The 15,692-nt window shown below is 38.1% G+C and overlaps 1 protein-coding gene across 1 annotated transcript; it reads left to right on the forward strand.

Moving 5' to 3' along the window:
* Window positions 1-520: 520 nt before the first annotated feature.
* Window positions 521-13,277, forward strand: scamp2l (secretory carrier membrane protein 2, like). The gene is made up of 9 exons (XM_036587028.1): window positions 521-639; window positions 3,429-3,506; window positions 3,995-4,078; window positions 4,237-4,351; window positions 4,435-4,563; window positions 6,645-6,804; window positions 8,270-8,371; window positions 10,122-10,239; window positions 10,425-13,277. The coding sequence occupies exons 1-9, from the start codon at window positions 583-585 to the stop codon at window positions 10,563-10,565; spliced, it is 984 nt and encodes a 327-aa protein (XP_036442921.1). The 5' UTR covers window positions 521-582; the 3' UTR covers window positions 10,566-13,277.
* Window positions 13,278-15,692: the final 2,415 nt, after the last annotated feature.

Genomic DNA, 15,692 nt, shown 5'->3' on the forward strand with positions numbered 1-15,692 from the left:
GGCGAGATCCCAGCACGCATGCGCAAAAACTCTCCCGTAAGTCGACTCAGTTCAGCGAACCGATTCCTTCACAGTGTCCGATTCAATTAGCCGACTCGTCGATTCAATTTGTATTTGGTTGTGGCTCCATAAAAATAAACGAAGGCGATTTACAGTGATTAACCGAGCGAGTCTGCTACCTGATATTAGACATATCGTCTACTGACACACACACACATTTTCTAAGCCGCTTGTCCTCCTGGGTCTCCTAACGGACTTTGTAAAGTGTTCATTAAAACAAAGGGCTACCCAGCACGAACAGTGGGGGGGAATATAAACAGGTTATTCTTAATATCTTGCAGAGTGTTACTGTATTATTTTGATCACGCTGTGGAAAAAAAGATTCTAATTATATTAGAAATCTTCAGCCTATAACGCGGTCATACACGCTGCTTTCAAGCGGTTCAGTTCAGTTGGACTTGTGAATCGGTTCAATCGATTTGTTCAGAAGAACCGGTTTTAAAAGATCGACTCTAACAGGAGGCGGGCAGGTACCAACAGCAGCGAGCGGATACACCTGTACTGCAGCTACCTGAGGCCAACATGTCCGGCTTCGACAACAACCCTTTCGTCCATCCAGTCGATGTCAACCCTTTCCAGGTAAAGAGCAAAAACGCGGCGCTGTGTTAGTTTACTGTCTTTCGGCGACAGCGCTTCGTTTATGAACGTCAAACTTGAGGAGGGAAACCTGTTGGATTGGTTGATTTCGGTTTGCGTTAGTCCCGCCCACTTTCTGCCCTACCTCACGAGATTGACAGCTGGCTGGACCAATCAGGTTTGACTGTGTGGAAACGTAACCCAATGATGACCTGGAGACGATCGAGGAAGTGTTGTTTTTGAAGAAATTAGAAAAATATGCGGTTAGATTTCAGTGTGAATTATATATCTAATCCTCTAAAGCCTTTAGTGCTGTTCACAAACTCCTCTTTTATCCTCCAGGTCCCTTATCGACGGTTTGTGCCGGTGCTGTCAGGTGTTTTACTAGCTGAGAGGTGTAATGAGATATGGAGGATGGTGCTCAAGTGTTTTTAGCATTGAGCTCAGACGCAGCGAGCTTCACTCCCTGTAGGCTCGTTTTAGACCTGTTGAGGGGCTGAGATGTGCCTCAGAGTGGGCTTTACACACACACGCAGTCTCAGTGCTGGTCGTTCTCTAATTGGAGGGGAAACCATGTCTCAAAGATAGCAGGGCTTAAAAAGATGCTTAAAATATTAGGCACAGCTCCAAATGTCAGTATGTACACTTACACACTAAATACTTTTCCCTTATGATTTCTCTGATTTTTATTTTTTATCCTGTTTCATAATCGCTCTGCACCTGTAAAACAGCTCATCACAAAACCAACTTTCAACATTTAATTTAGGAACTTGTATAAAATAGATTCATGTTTTACTTTTTATATCATTAACGTTATACTACATTTCAAAAATATGTATTTTATTTACAAAATTACATTAGCACAGTATTTTCAGCTCTATTAAACTGCTTATTTGGGTCGAGGCTCATCAGAGAGGAAGCATCTCAAGGCATGAGAGTCACACTCGCTCACTATATTTCATTTATATTTAATTTATTAATAATTTTGTTTATCAGGCAGCTCATAACATCATGAGCCTCTATGTGTCACCGGTGTTATGTGCTTTAATGGCTGGGTTGTTAAAATTTTGTCAGAATAATAAAATATGACACAGAATGTCACTGGAGTCACCGTCACTGGTGTTACACCATATTCATACAACACCACTGACTGTAAAATATGTTTGGTATTAAACTCCCCTTTTAGCATATATGATAATAGGAGATGTTAATGGACATATTAAGAATATTTAGTTTTGGGATGAAAGAAATATCCACCTAAATTCCCACTCCAAATGGAGAATGACCCTGCTGTATTATTATTAATATCAGCTTAGAGACGGAGCGGAACTTTTAGAATGAGGTGGTCAGGTAAGACCCCTAGACTGTAATGGGGTGGCGCAATGAAACAAACAGGACTGGTTTTTCTTTGTACAGAACTGGCAGAAAAACTCTGTTGATGAAACATATTTTAGTCATTCATAAGCAAATGATCTTTTAAACTCAAGCAATTTAAATTTAGCTACTGCATCTCACCATTGAATAGCTTACTGCATTATATAGCTCCCAGAGCAGCACTGCTGAAGGGACCCAGCACACATTCACTCACCTGTTTACTGAGAAAATTAGCCTGAAACTAGAAAGTTACTGATGGGTAACAACCCTGTTGGTAGATTTTCACCATAGAGCATCATCCATGCTTTATTATTGACAGCTGACTGTCTCACTTTCCATAACTGGGTTGATTATGTTTCCTTCTAGACACCACCTCTTGGCTACACCTCAGCTTAGAGCCGTAAAAATGCATTTTTACTAAGTCTTATACCTAAATCTGTTACAGACTTCTTCTTATTATAAATCAGTATACAGCATTTTGGAATTAAACTCTTCACATATACATTTTAAAGCTTCGCTAGCAGTTGGGCTTTTTCAAGTTATATATGCATATAGAATGAAAAATAACTGTAATAATACAGTAAACGCTTTAATTAGTGATATATAACGTTTCTATAATAATATATAATACATTCACCCTGTATAATATTCTTCTAGTATTGTCTTATAATAATAATTATTATAACAATAACGTGTAGTACACGATAAACTAGGCTATAGTAATAGTCCCACTTTACTGTAAGATTCATATAGAAATTCCTGTTGTGTTACTATAATTCTTTTTTATGAGGGATGTTTTAAACTCGTATTTTATATTGGATACATGTACGTTTTTGAGCTTGTATTGATATTAAATAATCATATAGAAATTCTACAGCAGGTCCTGTTTTATTACTATAGTTCTTTTTCATAAAGAGGCTCTTTAAACTTGTATTTTTATTGAAGGCTCCATCAGTTACATGCGTTTGTAAACTTGTATTTACAGTAGTATGCAAAGATGTGGCCACCACTGGTCACAATGCATGTTTTGTTTATTTTCCAAGTGAAAATAAGTGAAAACATCCTACATTGAATGCAAAAATAAATAAAAAGTAAAATGTGGGCTGTGCAAAAGTTTTGGCACATTTTATATATTATGTTTTATTTTTTCCAATATGTTAATGTGCAGAAAATAGCCATGATTGAGTTGGTTCCCTATAAAGGATGTTACCTTATTTTCGCTTAAATGTCAAAATGAAAACCGGAGGTGTTTAAACTTTTCAATATGAATCCATATTAAAGGTTTCACTTGTACATTTTTTTAAAAATGTATTTATATTAAAGGCTTCAGGTGCCTTTAAACGTGTATCTGTATGGCAGGATTCACTGGAACATGTGTGTTTTTATCTGTATTCGTGCTGAAATCTTGTGTCTGTCAGGATCCATCAGTGACTCAGGTGACCAACACGGGCACAGAGGGACTAGAGGAGTTCAACCCATTCTCAGCCAGGGCTTTGGTAAGACTTCACTGCTAGTCCCTTAGCAAAAGTATTGGGACACTTTTAAAGGAGCTTTAGTCAATTTGCAAATTAGGTAAACAAAAAAGAGGTACGTTATTGGCGAGTGTTCCACACATTATGACGGTGAACTGCAGCACAAGGTAATGGGCTTTTGGAATAGGATGAGTTTAGGGTGCTGTTTAGGGGGAAAATGTTATAAACTGTGGGGAATGTCTTAGGACTGGAAGGCTCTTACGACTGGTGGGCATGGAGTGAGATATTCACCTTTACATATTACAGGTTTATAAAGTGAAGTTTCAGGCTGGAGGAGAACTCAGAAGCTATTTTGTAATAAACGTGTTTTAGCAATAAAAGGAGGAAATTCAAATTTTGGCAGGGTGGTGACACGGTCTCTTTCAGTTATAGTTGAATGACATGCAAAACATCTGGAATATCTCTCTCTCTCTCTCTCTCTCTCCCTCTCTCTCTCTCTCTCTCTCTCGAAGGATGATCTCAGTGGAAGCACCATACCTGTCTCAGCTGCCTCTCAGCCTGCTGTGCTGCAGCCCACAGTGGAGCCCAGTCCTCGGGTCAGTTCAGCACCGCATGGACTACATTTTTTTAAGCCAGAGAGTTTTATTTACATTAACATTGCAAAATCGATGTAGTTGAATCAGACATGTCATAGTACATCAGTGTGCTCTTACACTGTGTGGCAGTAACTGAGCTCATGTGCTGTGTTGTGCAGGCGACCGCGGCCGCTGCCCAGGCCGAGCTCCTGAAGCAGCAGGCTGAGCTGGAGAGAAAAGCAGCCGAACTTCAGCGAAAAGAGGAGGAGCTTCAGAGCAGAGACACAGCCAGGGGTGAGCAGAGCGAGATGATACAGATGATGCCAGTATTGTTTATTTTATGTGGAAAAAAGTGAAAAGAAAAAATTCAATTGCAGGCAAAGAAAACAACTGGCCTCCACTGCCCAAGTTTTTTCCAATAAAGCCGTGCTTCTACCAGGACTTCAATGAGGAAATTCCTATGGAATATCATAGAGTCTGCAAGATGATGTACTACCTCTGGATGTGTAAGTGCATGTTTCATATTTCTGAATAAGTCACTGTAATATTATGGCTTTGTTTAAAATGGCATTACGACATGAAAATGATATAAAATTACATACAATTGCAAAACTGACCAAAATAAAAAATCATAAATTGGAGGAAAAATTGGCCAATTCTGATCTTGGCTGGTCTCGATTGTACATTTCTAAGTAATAGGAAGTTAGAAAGAATTAAGAATTATCTAGACTCATCTCTGGGTGGGTATGATGACCCTCCCTCTAAGCATGTTGAACAGTCTAATTATGTTTTGTTAGCAGCAGTTTGTAAAGATACACTGGCTCTTCATGTTTCTTGAAGGAGCCCTCACCCTCTCAAGGGTTCTTTAGTTAAGACTGAGGTTCTATATGGAGCGTGACTTTCACTGTGGAAGTGAGCAGTGCAGTGTGGGAAGAACCATAAACTCTGTGAACAAACTGTCAAAGCATCTAATCACTCTAATGTGAAACTGATGGGGAATATTCATATTGGCCCTGTCATCAGGAGATCACAAGTTCAATCCCTGGTGGTGCTACAGCCATTCATAGCCAGGAGTCCAAGAGAGCACAATTGGCCTCGTTCTCTGGGTGGGTAGGATGGCCTCCCTTTTCCCCCATCACTCATAAGCGATGCTAGTCAGCGCAGGCGTCTTTTGGCTGACGTAACAGATCTGGCGGTTGTCACTTTCCTCCGAGTGTGTCCGGCTGTCCAGTGACATTGCATAGCGGCAGTTCAAAAAGATGCGGTGGAGCTTCACAGGTCTCAGAGGAAGCCTGTGTTTGCCTTCGCCCTCCTAGCGCTGGTAGTGTCATGTGACTGGGAGAGTCCTAACTAGTGGGTGGAATCGGAAACGACTAAATTGGGGAGAAAAAAAAAAAAGTATTCATAGAGACTCATTTTGAGGCAGCTGCTTTTGAACTGTTTCTGTTGACTTGTTTCTAGGTTTTGAAGCAGCATCAGCCGTTCATAATCTCAGTTAAAAACTATCTGTGTCTAGTTCATAAGCAGAGATAGTAACAGGCTAGTTCCTTCTAAATAAAGTACTGTAAAGGACTATCAGTCTCCTGTGCTTTCCAGTTAGCACCAATGTAGAGAGTAACATGGAAGTAAAGTAATGAGTGATTACATTACTTTTAGTTCCATTAATGACTAAACCTTATTACAGTTTGAGAAAAGTGAGAAGTAAGGTGCAATGAAACAGTACTGCAGCAGTTGTTATTACACTGTATATAAGTGGCAAAAAATTCCAAACTTTTGAACAGAAATGTACATTTGCTGATTCTTGATTGCATTTTGACAGTTAATTATATTTCCTCTCAAAAAAGTACACTATGCTCAAAGGGAATTCTGTTGTTTTTTCTGTATTTGTGCAGAATTAAGTCATTAAGATGTAAACAAAGTGGTTCTAGAGAAAATGACCAAGTCAGAATTATTCACAGTGGTGATGGGAACCAGACATGTAAAGCGTTCAATGGGGTTAAAAGCGCCATCATAGACAGTTATTACATAAAATGTTTACAAATAACCACAGGATGCCTGAAATATTGTTCTATGATAGTTCTGCAATATGAAATTGATTTTATTTTATATTAGTTTTGGGGGAAAATACATGCAGGGTGTTGTAAGGCAAAATGGTTTTCAAAGAAGCCTTTCTTTTCTCATATTTACCGATAATTCACCATTATCAACACTACATGTAAAATCTGAGATGATACATGTTGGCTCAGTAATCATTTAGGAAAGCAATGGAAATCGCTGTATCTGCTTTCTAGACATTGTGACTCCTGGTTCCCACCACTGTAAAGAACTCTGAGGTGGACTTTAAACCAGTCTGACTTTCTTTACATCTCAATGACTTGAGTTAAGAAAACATTTTAAAAATCAGTGGATTTCCCCTTGAGGGATGCGTCTTAATGCTTAGCTTTAGCTGTGTTAGTTCTGCATATTTATGAAGTTTTGCATGCGTGAATGTTGTCTGTGTGTATATTGATGATCTGGTAAAGGCGTTTCCTGGACCCTGTAAATAGTTTTATACATTTCTTCTGCTCAATCTTGCATATCTCTGTAGATCACTGTGTGACCTTGTTTCTAAACCTGCTGGCTTGTCTGGCCTACTTCACCGTGAAGGCTGAGAACGGGGTTGACTTCGGCCTCTCCATCCTCTGGTTTCTTCTCTTCAGCCCTGGAGCTTTCGTCTGCTGGTACAGGCCCGTCTACAAGGCCTTCAAGTGAGTTTCACTTCAAGAAATGGTTTCAAACTCAAATTCACAGTTTTCCTCTTTTATCCCAAAATGTATTTGTTTAGCCTAAAAATACTGAGTGTTTGAAGCTGCTTCAAGCTACAAAGTTAATGTAGCTAATAAGTAATAGAGGCTTATCAATTATAAATATCTCACTAATTATTAGTTTAGTGCAAACTGCAGGCCTAAATACTCACTTGCCTAAAAAGTAATCTCAAATAGACCTGCTTATATGGTTTTTGATGGCAAAATGGCAAAACCATAAGCTTTTAATTGTCTTAACAACAGATCATTAAACAAATAAAGTAACTCAATATGGGAGAGCTTTTCCTTTCATTTCTTTAAATGTTGAAGTTTTGTGTGTAAATTTGCAGACAGTCTTTTACAGAAAGAAGAGTCTGTGTTTTTCCACTCAGCATTGACGGCTTCAAACAGCTGAAAAACAGTTGCTGAGCTAGTTTGTGTTTAATGTGAGACCCAGTATTCTCAATAGGGTTTAGATCTGGACTCTGACCAGCCCAAAACCATCATTAAAAATCATCTGTATATTTTGGGCTTGACCCATTTTTTTGCCCAGGATTGTACTGTTATCTGTAGAAATTGGTAAAATAATGTTGCTTATCTAAAGGCATTAGTAGTGTTTGCATTAGTAGTTTAAAGCCTGAATTTATCCATTTTTATAAATTCAAATACAGCCGTTTATGTAATATCCAAAACCACACATGATCCTGCACAAGTCTTCTGAGTTTTATAAGTCATGTTGATAATGGCAAAACGGTGGTAAATCTGAAAAAACATGTTTTCTTTGGGGGACTATTTTGCCTTACAGCGCCCTGCACGTACTCCTCCACTGTGACTGTATTTTAAAAAGTATGTTTTTGGTGAAAACGCTGAGTCTGAACTATTGTAAATCATTGTTTCTGGCATCAGGCAGCCTGTTCACAACCATGTCATGTTAATTTTTATAACTTCCGGTGAGGTGGCTTTTAGAGGCATTAAACTGTTTGGATGCCTGGTTCCTATCACCACTATTATTAACTCTAACTCTACGTTTATCTAGAACAGAGCATTTCACATCAAACCACTCTGAATAGTTTACATTTTAATCATCTGATTAGATAAAAATTATGAAAAATTAGTGGAATTCCCCTTTAGGTTCTCTTTTGTTATTTTTATGTTTTTGTATTTAGCAGTTGCAGTTAAACAATCCTGAAATCGGGGGTGCTGCAGCCCCCTCCACACCCCCACTTCTCAGGCCCCTGTAAAATACACTCAGAAACTATAGAAGTTGCTCCTTAATTTACATAAAAATGAATGTAGCACAAACATCGATATCGTGATTCAGTGTAAAAGAGGCTTTGCATCGTTTTCAGAGGGATCACTGCTTGGTAGTGTTGCTTTATTCACCACACCCAAAATCAGACGGTGATTTTGCGTCTTGTTTTGGTAACAGGTCCGACAGCTCCTTCAGTTTCTTTTTCTTCTTCTTCATCTTCTCCTTCCAAGTGATCGTGTACATCATTCAGAGTGTTGGAATCCCCAAGTGGGGAAACAGGTTAGTTAACACGCTTTAGTTTTGTGACGCTATGACCTTTCAGCAAACGCAGTTCTGCGTGTTTGTGTGTGAATGTCTGTGAACATCTTTTGTTCTTCCTTGATGTGTATCCTCTCTCTCTAATCTGCTGAAGTGTGCACTGTCCTGGTGTGAAGGCGAGATCATGTTTTTGCTTCTCTATAAATATGCATGATTTGGGTTTCTTGCACAGTGATATCCAAGTCATATGTGTATCAGCAGATCATCTACATTGGAGCGATTCTTAGATTTGACCACTAATTCAAGCTGAAAATTAGATTTTGTTCTAATTTCTACCTTTTGTGTGTATCAACAGTGACAAATACAGCACTGTGCAAAAGTTAGAGGCCATCTTTTTATTTATGTTATTTGTAGTCAAAACGGCCAATAATTAATCATTTTCAGCTCCAGGAAAAAAAATAAAACATATATTTAGCAGAAAATTACAAAGAAACGACAACAACTAAATATAATATCACACTTTTCAGTATTTAGCATTTCCAGGCTTTTCCTTTATTACAGCTTTGGGGGTCTTGCTTTCAGTTTTTTAAAGAAATCTGCAGGGATATTTTTTCACACCTCCAAAGTTCAGTCTTAGAAGTTGGTTGCATTTTCTGCTTCTTACAGTCCAAATTGATCCCACTAACAAATGTAGACTCATCAGTCCAGTTTCAGGGTTAAGTGCAAATTTCCTTTTCGCAGTGAGGTTCTTCTTGTCAGCTACACATCCTTTCAGACCCATAGCGCTGAGTCGTCTTCTCACAGTGGAAGGATGGACAGAAACACCTGTGGATGTTTTCAGATCTGAAGCAGCTTGATTTTCTGAATGAGAGCTTTAAGTGCTGTTTGTCTGATGGTGACAGTGGTGGTGTCTACCTGGTCTTGCATGGTTGTTAGGAGTTCCAACTTCTCTGTATCTTTTATTTTTATTCTGAACTCCAGTTTTAGAAACTCTTGCTTTTTCACAGATTTTCCTTTGACTTCCTTCCTTATGCAAGTGATTGTGTAGTGTTTGGGTAGCTGGATAGTTGCTTGTGTGAATGTTAGTGTCTGTTTGAAGGGGAACTTGATGTCAGTGACTCCTTTGGGGACAGATTTTGCTGGGAGGACACAGCTGGAACAACCTCTTCTCTTAGTGGGCTTGTGCTTGTCTGCAAAGTTCTTTATTTTCATGCTCCTTTTCAGTGTTTATTAACCATTCGAACCCCAGGCTTACAGTCATATGCAAAAGTTTGGGCACCCCTGGTCAAATAATCCGTTTTGTTGATTTTCTAAGTGAAACTAAGTTACACATCCTCTACAGAGAACACACTTCTGCACATTTTAATACACAATTAGTGTTTATTTTGCTGAATTTAACATATTGGGGAATAAAATGTAAAACATGCAAAAGTTGTTTTCTGTTTTTTTTGTTTTTTCTGTTTTTTTTTTCCTCCAATATATTAAACACAGCAAATAAATAGAAATTGAGCACTAAAATTAGCAGAAACATCATTTGACCAGCGGTGTTAAAACATTTGCATATGACTCTTTTATTCAGTCATTAATCTTAATATGTATTAATCATAACTACTATCAGTTATTACTACTATAAAACTACTATGTACGTTTTGTTTTCATGAGATTGAGGAGTGTGGGCTCACATACAGGCCCTCAGGATTTAAGGAGTTAACTGTGTTTCGTGTGAGAGAGTGGAAGATTGCTGAATCATTGTAAATCTGTTTGTTTGTAGCGGTTGGATCTCTGCCATCTCTATGATCGGAACCAATCTTGCAGTTGCTGTCTTCATGTTGGTTGTAGCTGGATTCTTCACAGTTAATGCAGTGCTGGCAGTTGTCTTACTGAAAATGGTAGGTAACAAAATAAATAGCCCCCTTATGCTTTAGTATTAGCAGAACGTTATTAGAGTAATGATAATAGCATTAGAGTTTATAGACTCCAGTAAAATATAAACTTGATTATTCATTCGTGTGGCTCTTACGCAGCTCAGCAGTAGTTTCTTATGCTTTGGTCTTGTTTGCTCATTTTTCCGCAGGTCCACTCTAAGTACAGGCGGACAGGCGCTAGCTTCCAGAAGGCCCAGCAGGAGTTCTCTCAGGGCGTCGTCACCAACAGAACCTTCCAGACTGCTGCGGCCACTGCGGCCTCTTCCGCTGTTCAGGGAGCCTTTCAGTAACACCCGAGCTGACTAAGTCTGTTCTGTGCCTTGGGAGGAGTTTCACAAAGCAGGATTTTTAGTAATGCTGGATAACTTAAGGCAAACGTTGGACAGACTTGACTTTGGGCTTAAAGGAATACTCCAGAGCTTTCCAAACCTAACCTCTCTCTGCCTCATCTGTAGCGTACAGCTGATTACCATGGAGGATAACTTCAGTGTCTTAATGTGCTTTGTAAAAAAAATTGAGAAAAGCTGTTGACTTGAGATACACTTACAAAGCCAATGGGCAGGTACTGAAGGCTGAAAACATCAAAAATGCTGGAGTATTCCTTTAGTAATCCATGGTTTTTGTTGTTTTTTTGTTTTTTTTTCTCAAAAATTCTGCATAGTTCAATCACTGAGATGTAAGCAGTCATTCAGAGTGGTTTGGTGTGAGATTGAATTGTAGAGAAACCTACCCACTCACATATCTTTACAGTGGTGGTGATAGAAGCCAGGGGTTGTGATGTCTACTATCCAAAACCACCTGTGAACCTACACGTCACGTGTCTTCTGTGTTGTTATATGTAATGTTGATAACGGTAAAATAGTGGAAAATAAGCTTTCTGTGGGAACAGCTTTGCCTTATAACACCTACATTTAGACCAGAAGCATCTCACAACTGTTGGAAAACAATGTCTCAAGCTTTGTACCTAATAACTTTGTGAGGGAGCATTTAAAGGCATGAAACTCTTCAGACGTCTGGTTCCCATCACCACCACTGTAAACAATTCCGACTTGGTAAGTTTCTCTAGAACGGCACATTTCACAGCTGCTCTGAGTTACTTTGTTTAATTTCCCTTTAAGCTACCTGGCTAACTGAGAAATCCTGCTATGAGAAATATCCCAGTGTCCTACACTAATCCTCCAGTCAACACCGCTCTGCCTCAGTCTTTACTGTCTGTCTAGGAGGATTGTGTCTGCTTCGATTACTGATGGAATGCACTCATAAGGTTACTGAAGGAACATTGTATAGGTGTACATTAGAGGTCAATACCGAGGGGGGGAAATAATACAAGTAGGATTTTTCATAGTGTAAATAAAGACTTTTCTTATTTTTAACTTTTTGAAGTTATTTAAAATCAGTTTTCTCACAGTTAAATGAAATTCTCCAAGTAGTCCCACTGGCTTAGGAGGCCAAGTGCCACACCAGTAACACATAACATGATGAAGTGCTTCATTATATTGTCACTGTCATATCAAAGTCTAATCTTGCAACTCTGCCCTTTATATTGTGTGACCAAGTGTGAATGTACTAGGAATAAAATCTCTTACATTAATATATTAAAGTGAAGATTTAATATTCTAATATACCATCTTTTCCTTACCAAGTTACCACTTCGGAGATGCAAGTTTTTGTTATGACAGTGCTGTGATTCTCCTCCATGCAGAAGGAGGAGTGGCAGCACAGCCAGCTGCATCCTCGGTTATGGATGGCACATGGCACAGCTGGGACCCGAACCTCAATCCCATACATACACAGCACCTCTGCACTGCAGAGTGATGCTTTTCTTCAAAGTACTATTAAGATTATAAATGAGTAATTGGTAATAGCAACATTGTAAGAACATTATTTTCTTATTTGATTTAAGGTCATTTTAAGGTGTTTCTATAATCATGGGCACTTTCTGACAGTCAGCAAAATCAGAAATGCATCAGACAGACCGATGCTGTCTACTGTAGGATCTTAAATGGATAAAAAAGTCACCATTATAATCGTTGTAATCATAAACCATTATCATTTACCATTGTAATCATAAACTCGCTCCTAAATGTTATATTTTGAGTTATTAGGGAACCCTAAAATTATTTAATATTATTAAAGCCGTAGTTTTCCTTCCGTGCTGTGTATTTTGAGTGAAATACGCTACAAGGGAAGGTTTCTGAGCCAGCTGATAGTTTCCTCTCGATGATAGGTCGGGGTGGAGAGATGATATTATTGGTCAATTTTATTTTTCCCCGCCCACTGGTGCACAGTGATGTAATCAAAAGCTAAGGCATTTTAGAGGCAGTGAAGTCACTACATTTTGAACATTACAGGAAAGCAATAATTTTCTCTGTTGAATGATGTGATGAGTCATGCTTAATATGACCGGAGACATGAACTACTAATGTAAAAAAAAATCAGGTTGACTTAAAAATCATCAAAATGTTCAGTTGGGACATGTGGCATCTGAAAAAGCAGAGTTTATGAACAGAGAAATTGTTCATTTATGTGGCAGAAAAGTGCCCATAGTTACAGAACATCTTTGAATGCTGAATCAGTGAATTGCTGTGTTAGTATGTGCTGCTACATGACTGTGCAGATAAAATACATCAAGCACATATTACTTCTTGTCTTTGTATCGTAAATAATATGTTTATGGCACATTTTAAACAAGGAATGTAGAAAACAAGTGATGCTGCTTCTGTGAAAAATATCAGAAAAAGTTTTTTTTTTATTTATTTCCTCATGTATCAGCAGAAACTCTGTACAATATCCTGAAAATCTTGATATATTGAGATTGAAGTTGGAGAGTCAGTTGACTCCATCAGATTCTGCTGCATTAGTTTTAGTTTACCCCCCCAGTAAGTCTGTTAGAATGTAAACGTATTGTTTGAAGTTTTACTTTGCATTGAGCCATCTCTGACTGTTTTGTGGTGTTGTCAGTGTGTTACACTATAGTGTGTGTGTGTGTGTGTGTGTGTGTGTGTGTGTATATATATATATATATATATATATATATATATATATATATATACACACACACACACACGTATATGTATACTATAGATGTTACATTCTTGACACACTCGTTTTCAGTGTTCTCAAACAAAAATTAATGAACAAAATGAGATTCTGAGGTCTTTTTATGTTTCTAATGTGGATGTTGGGGGATATTTTATGTTTAGGTATTTAATACTCAAGCAAAATCACGCTATGTTAATTGTTACTAAGCATATTTGCTGTTCACTGACTTTAAGGGGAATGTTAGTGTGGTTCATTTAAGATATTGGTTATTTTGTGTACTTATTTGTTTTCATTTGTTTTCATTGGCTGCAAAATTAAATTGCTTTGGGAGTTACATTCCATCATGCTTCTGTTGTCACATTATAGTCTTTTACATCATGTTTCCACTAGAGGCCAGCTTAAAGCAGAATTCCTCAAATTTTTCAAAGTTTTTGCATAATTCAGCCTTTGAGATGTAAACAAAGTCAACCAGAGTGGTTTGATGTGAAATAGTTCATTGTAGAGAAACTTACAGACTCAGGTTTCTTTACAGTGGTGGTGATGGGAACCAGGAGTCACAATATCCACAACACAAATACAGGCATTTTATTTACTATCCAAAACAGTCAGTGAACCTACACATGTCTGCTGAGTTTTATATGTAATATTAATGGCACAACACTGTTAATTTTCCTTGAATTGTATTTTCCTCTTGAGGTCAACTTATGTTGGTGATTTTATTTACCAAGAATTATTCATAAATCATGTTTACATGATTTTTCAGCCTCTTTTATTTATTAGAATTAGACTGGCTGTTTTGTTACTGTGCTTTTAAGACTGACCTATGTAAATGCTCTCTGTTCTGATTGGCTGTCCTGTGTTGTGCCTCATTTAAGAAGCATTCTGAGCTGAAACACTCCTTATAACCTCTGCATGAATAGGCGGGGATAAATTTTGCAGGATAAATAGCTGGATATTTGAAAGAGTTGGTTTTCATGACATTACAGACACAGCATAGTTTCCCTAAATTCACTGTATGGACTGGAAACCGACTGGGATGTTTTGAAACTTTAACAAACTGTATCATTTCATAAAAGTGAGGCAAATTCAGTTTTCCACAATGTGGGCTGTTTAGAAAGTAAACTTAGACCAAAACGTTATTGTAAAATGATCATAAAACATTGTCTCGATGCATCAGGCAGCAAATCTGCAACCATTTCATGTAATAACTTTTCGTGAGAGAGCTTTTAGAAGCCAGACGTCTGGTTCCTATCACCAGCACTGTGAACAGTTCTGACTCAATAAGTTCCTCTAGAACAGAGCATTTCACATCAAACCACTCTTAATGGCTTTGTTTACATGTTAATTTAATTACGCAGAGATTATATATAAAATTTCTTTTGAAATAGCCAGGTCCCCAAATGTTGAGCTACATGTAGGTAATTACTTTATTTGACCAGCAGTGGGCAGAGTTGCCTTTCAAATTCCACTCAATTCGTTTTTTTCTCTCTCTTTCCTGGATTTGCACATTAGAGTTGCACTTAAAAGCCTATTCTGAGGATGATAAATATCTTTCAGTTGGTCTGTTCATTCTATGTTTTGTTAAAATCTAAAAAAATACTTGTCTGTTCACAATCATTCACTACATTACATGTCTGATTTGCTTTATCAAATATCTGATTACAGAGATAGTGGAATCGAGAGGAAAGGAACAGCTCCTGTAATGATTTTATAATGTAACGTTTCGAAACATTTCTGAAAATATCCACTGCAGAAAATTTCCATCTACACTGACAAGGCAGTTGGTTTCACAGTTTGGACTCTCTGTCTCTCAGTCCCTCTCCAAACTCAGAGACCCCCTGGTGTTTTCCCTGCAGAGCCTTTTTATCTGTGTCTGTGCGCCTCGTCTCTCTCTGCGCAGTGACAGACACACTCTCGCCCGGGAGAAACGCAGAGCTGACAGCATCTCCGCCATGAAAGATGTAGCCATTAGTGTTTTCATGTCAGCTCCGTTTTCTACCCATTCAAGCCTCTCATGATTTATTCACTTGTTTATTTGTGAAATGAGTGAGATGGAGAGCGGCCTTATACGTGACTTATACATGACCAGCATGAGTGGTCCACAACCTGATTTAGAAAGCTTAGTATGACAGAAACACTGAGTGGGATGCTCAGAAAGACAAAAGTACAAAAATGTGTTTGTGTTTGTTTAAAGAGTCATTCTCATTTTAATTTGTTTTTAATACCACTGGGCGTTTTAATAAGATAGTTTACAGTCTGTTACAGTCGACAGTCGTCCAGTCATTATTTATGAGCCCATTAACAATCCATCCAAGGCCCTTCAGTTTATATAACCCACTCAGACTCGCCTTAAAAAAACTATCAACAAAACAGAT

Source organism: Colossoma macropomum, unplaced genomic scaffold (assembly GCF_904425465.1).
Source record: "Colossoma macropomum unplaced genomic scaffold, Colossoma_macropomum, whole genome shotgun sequence".
Classification (NCBI taxonomy): Eukaryota; Metazoa; Chordata; class Actinopteri; order Characiformes; family Serrasalmidae; genus Colossoma; species Colossoma macropomum.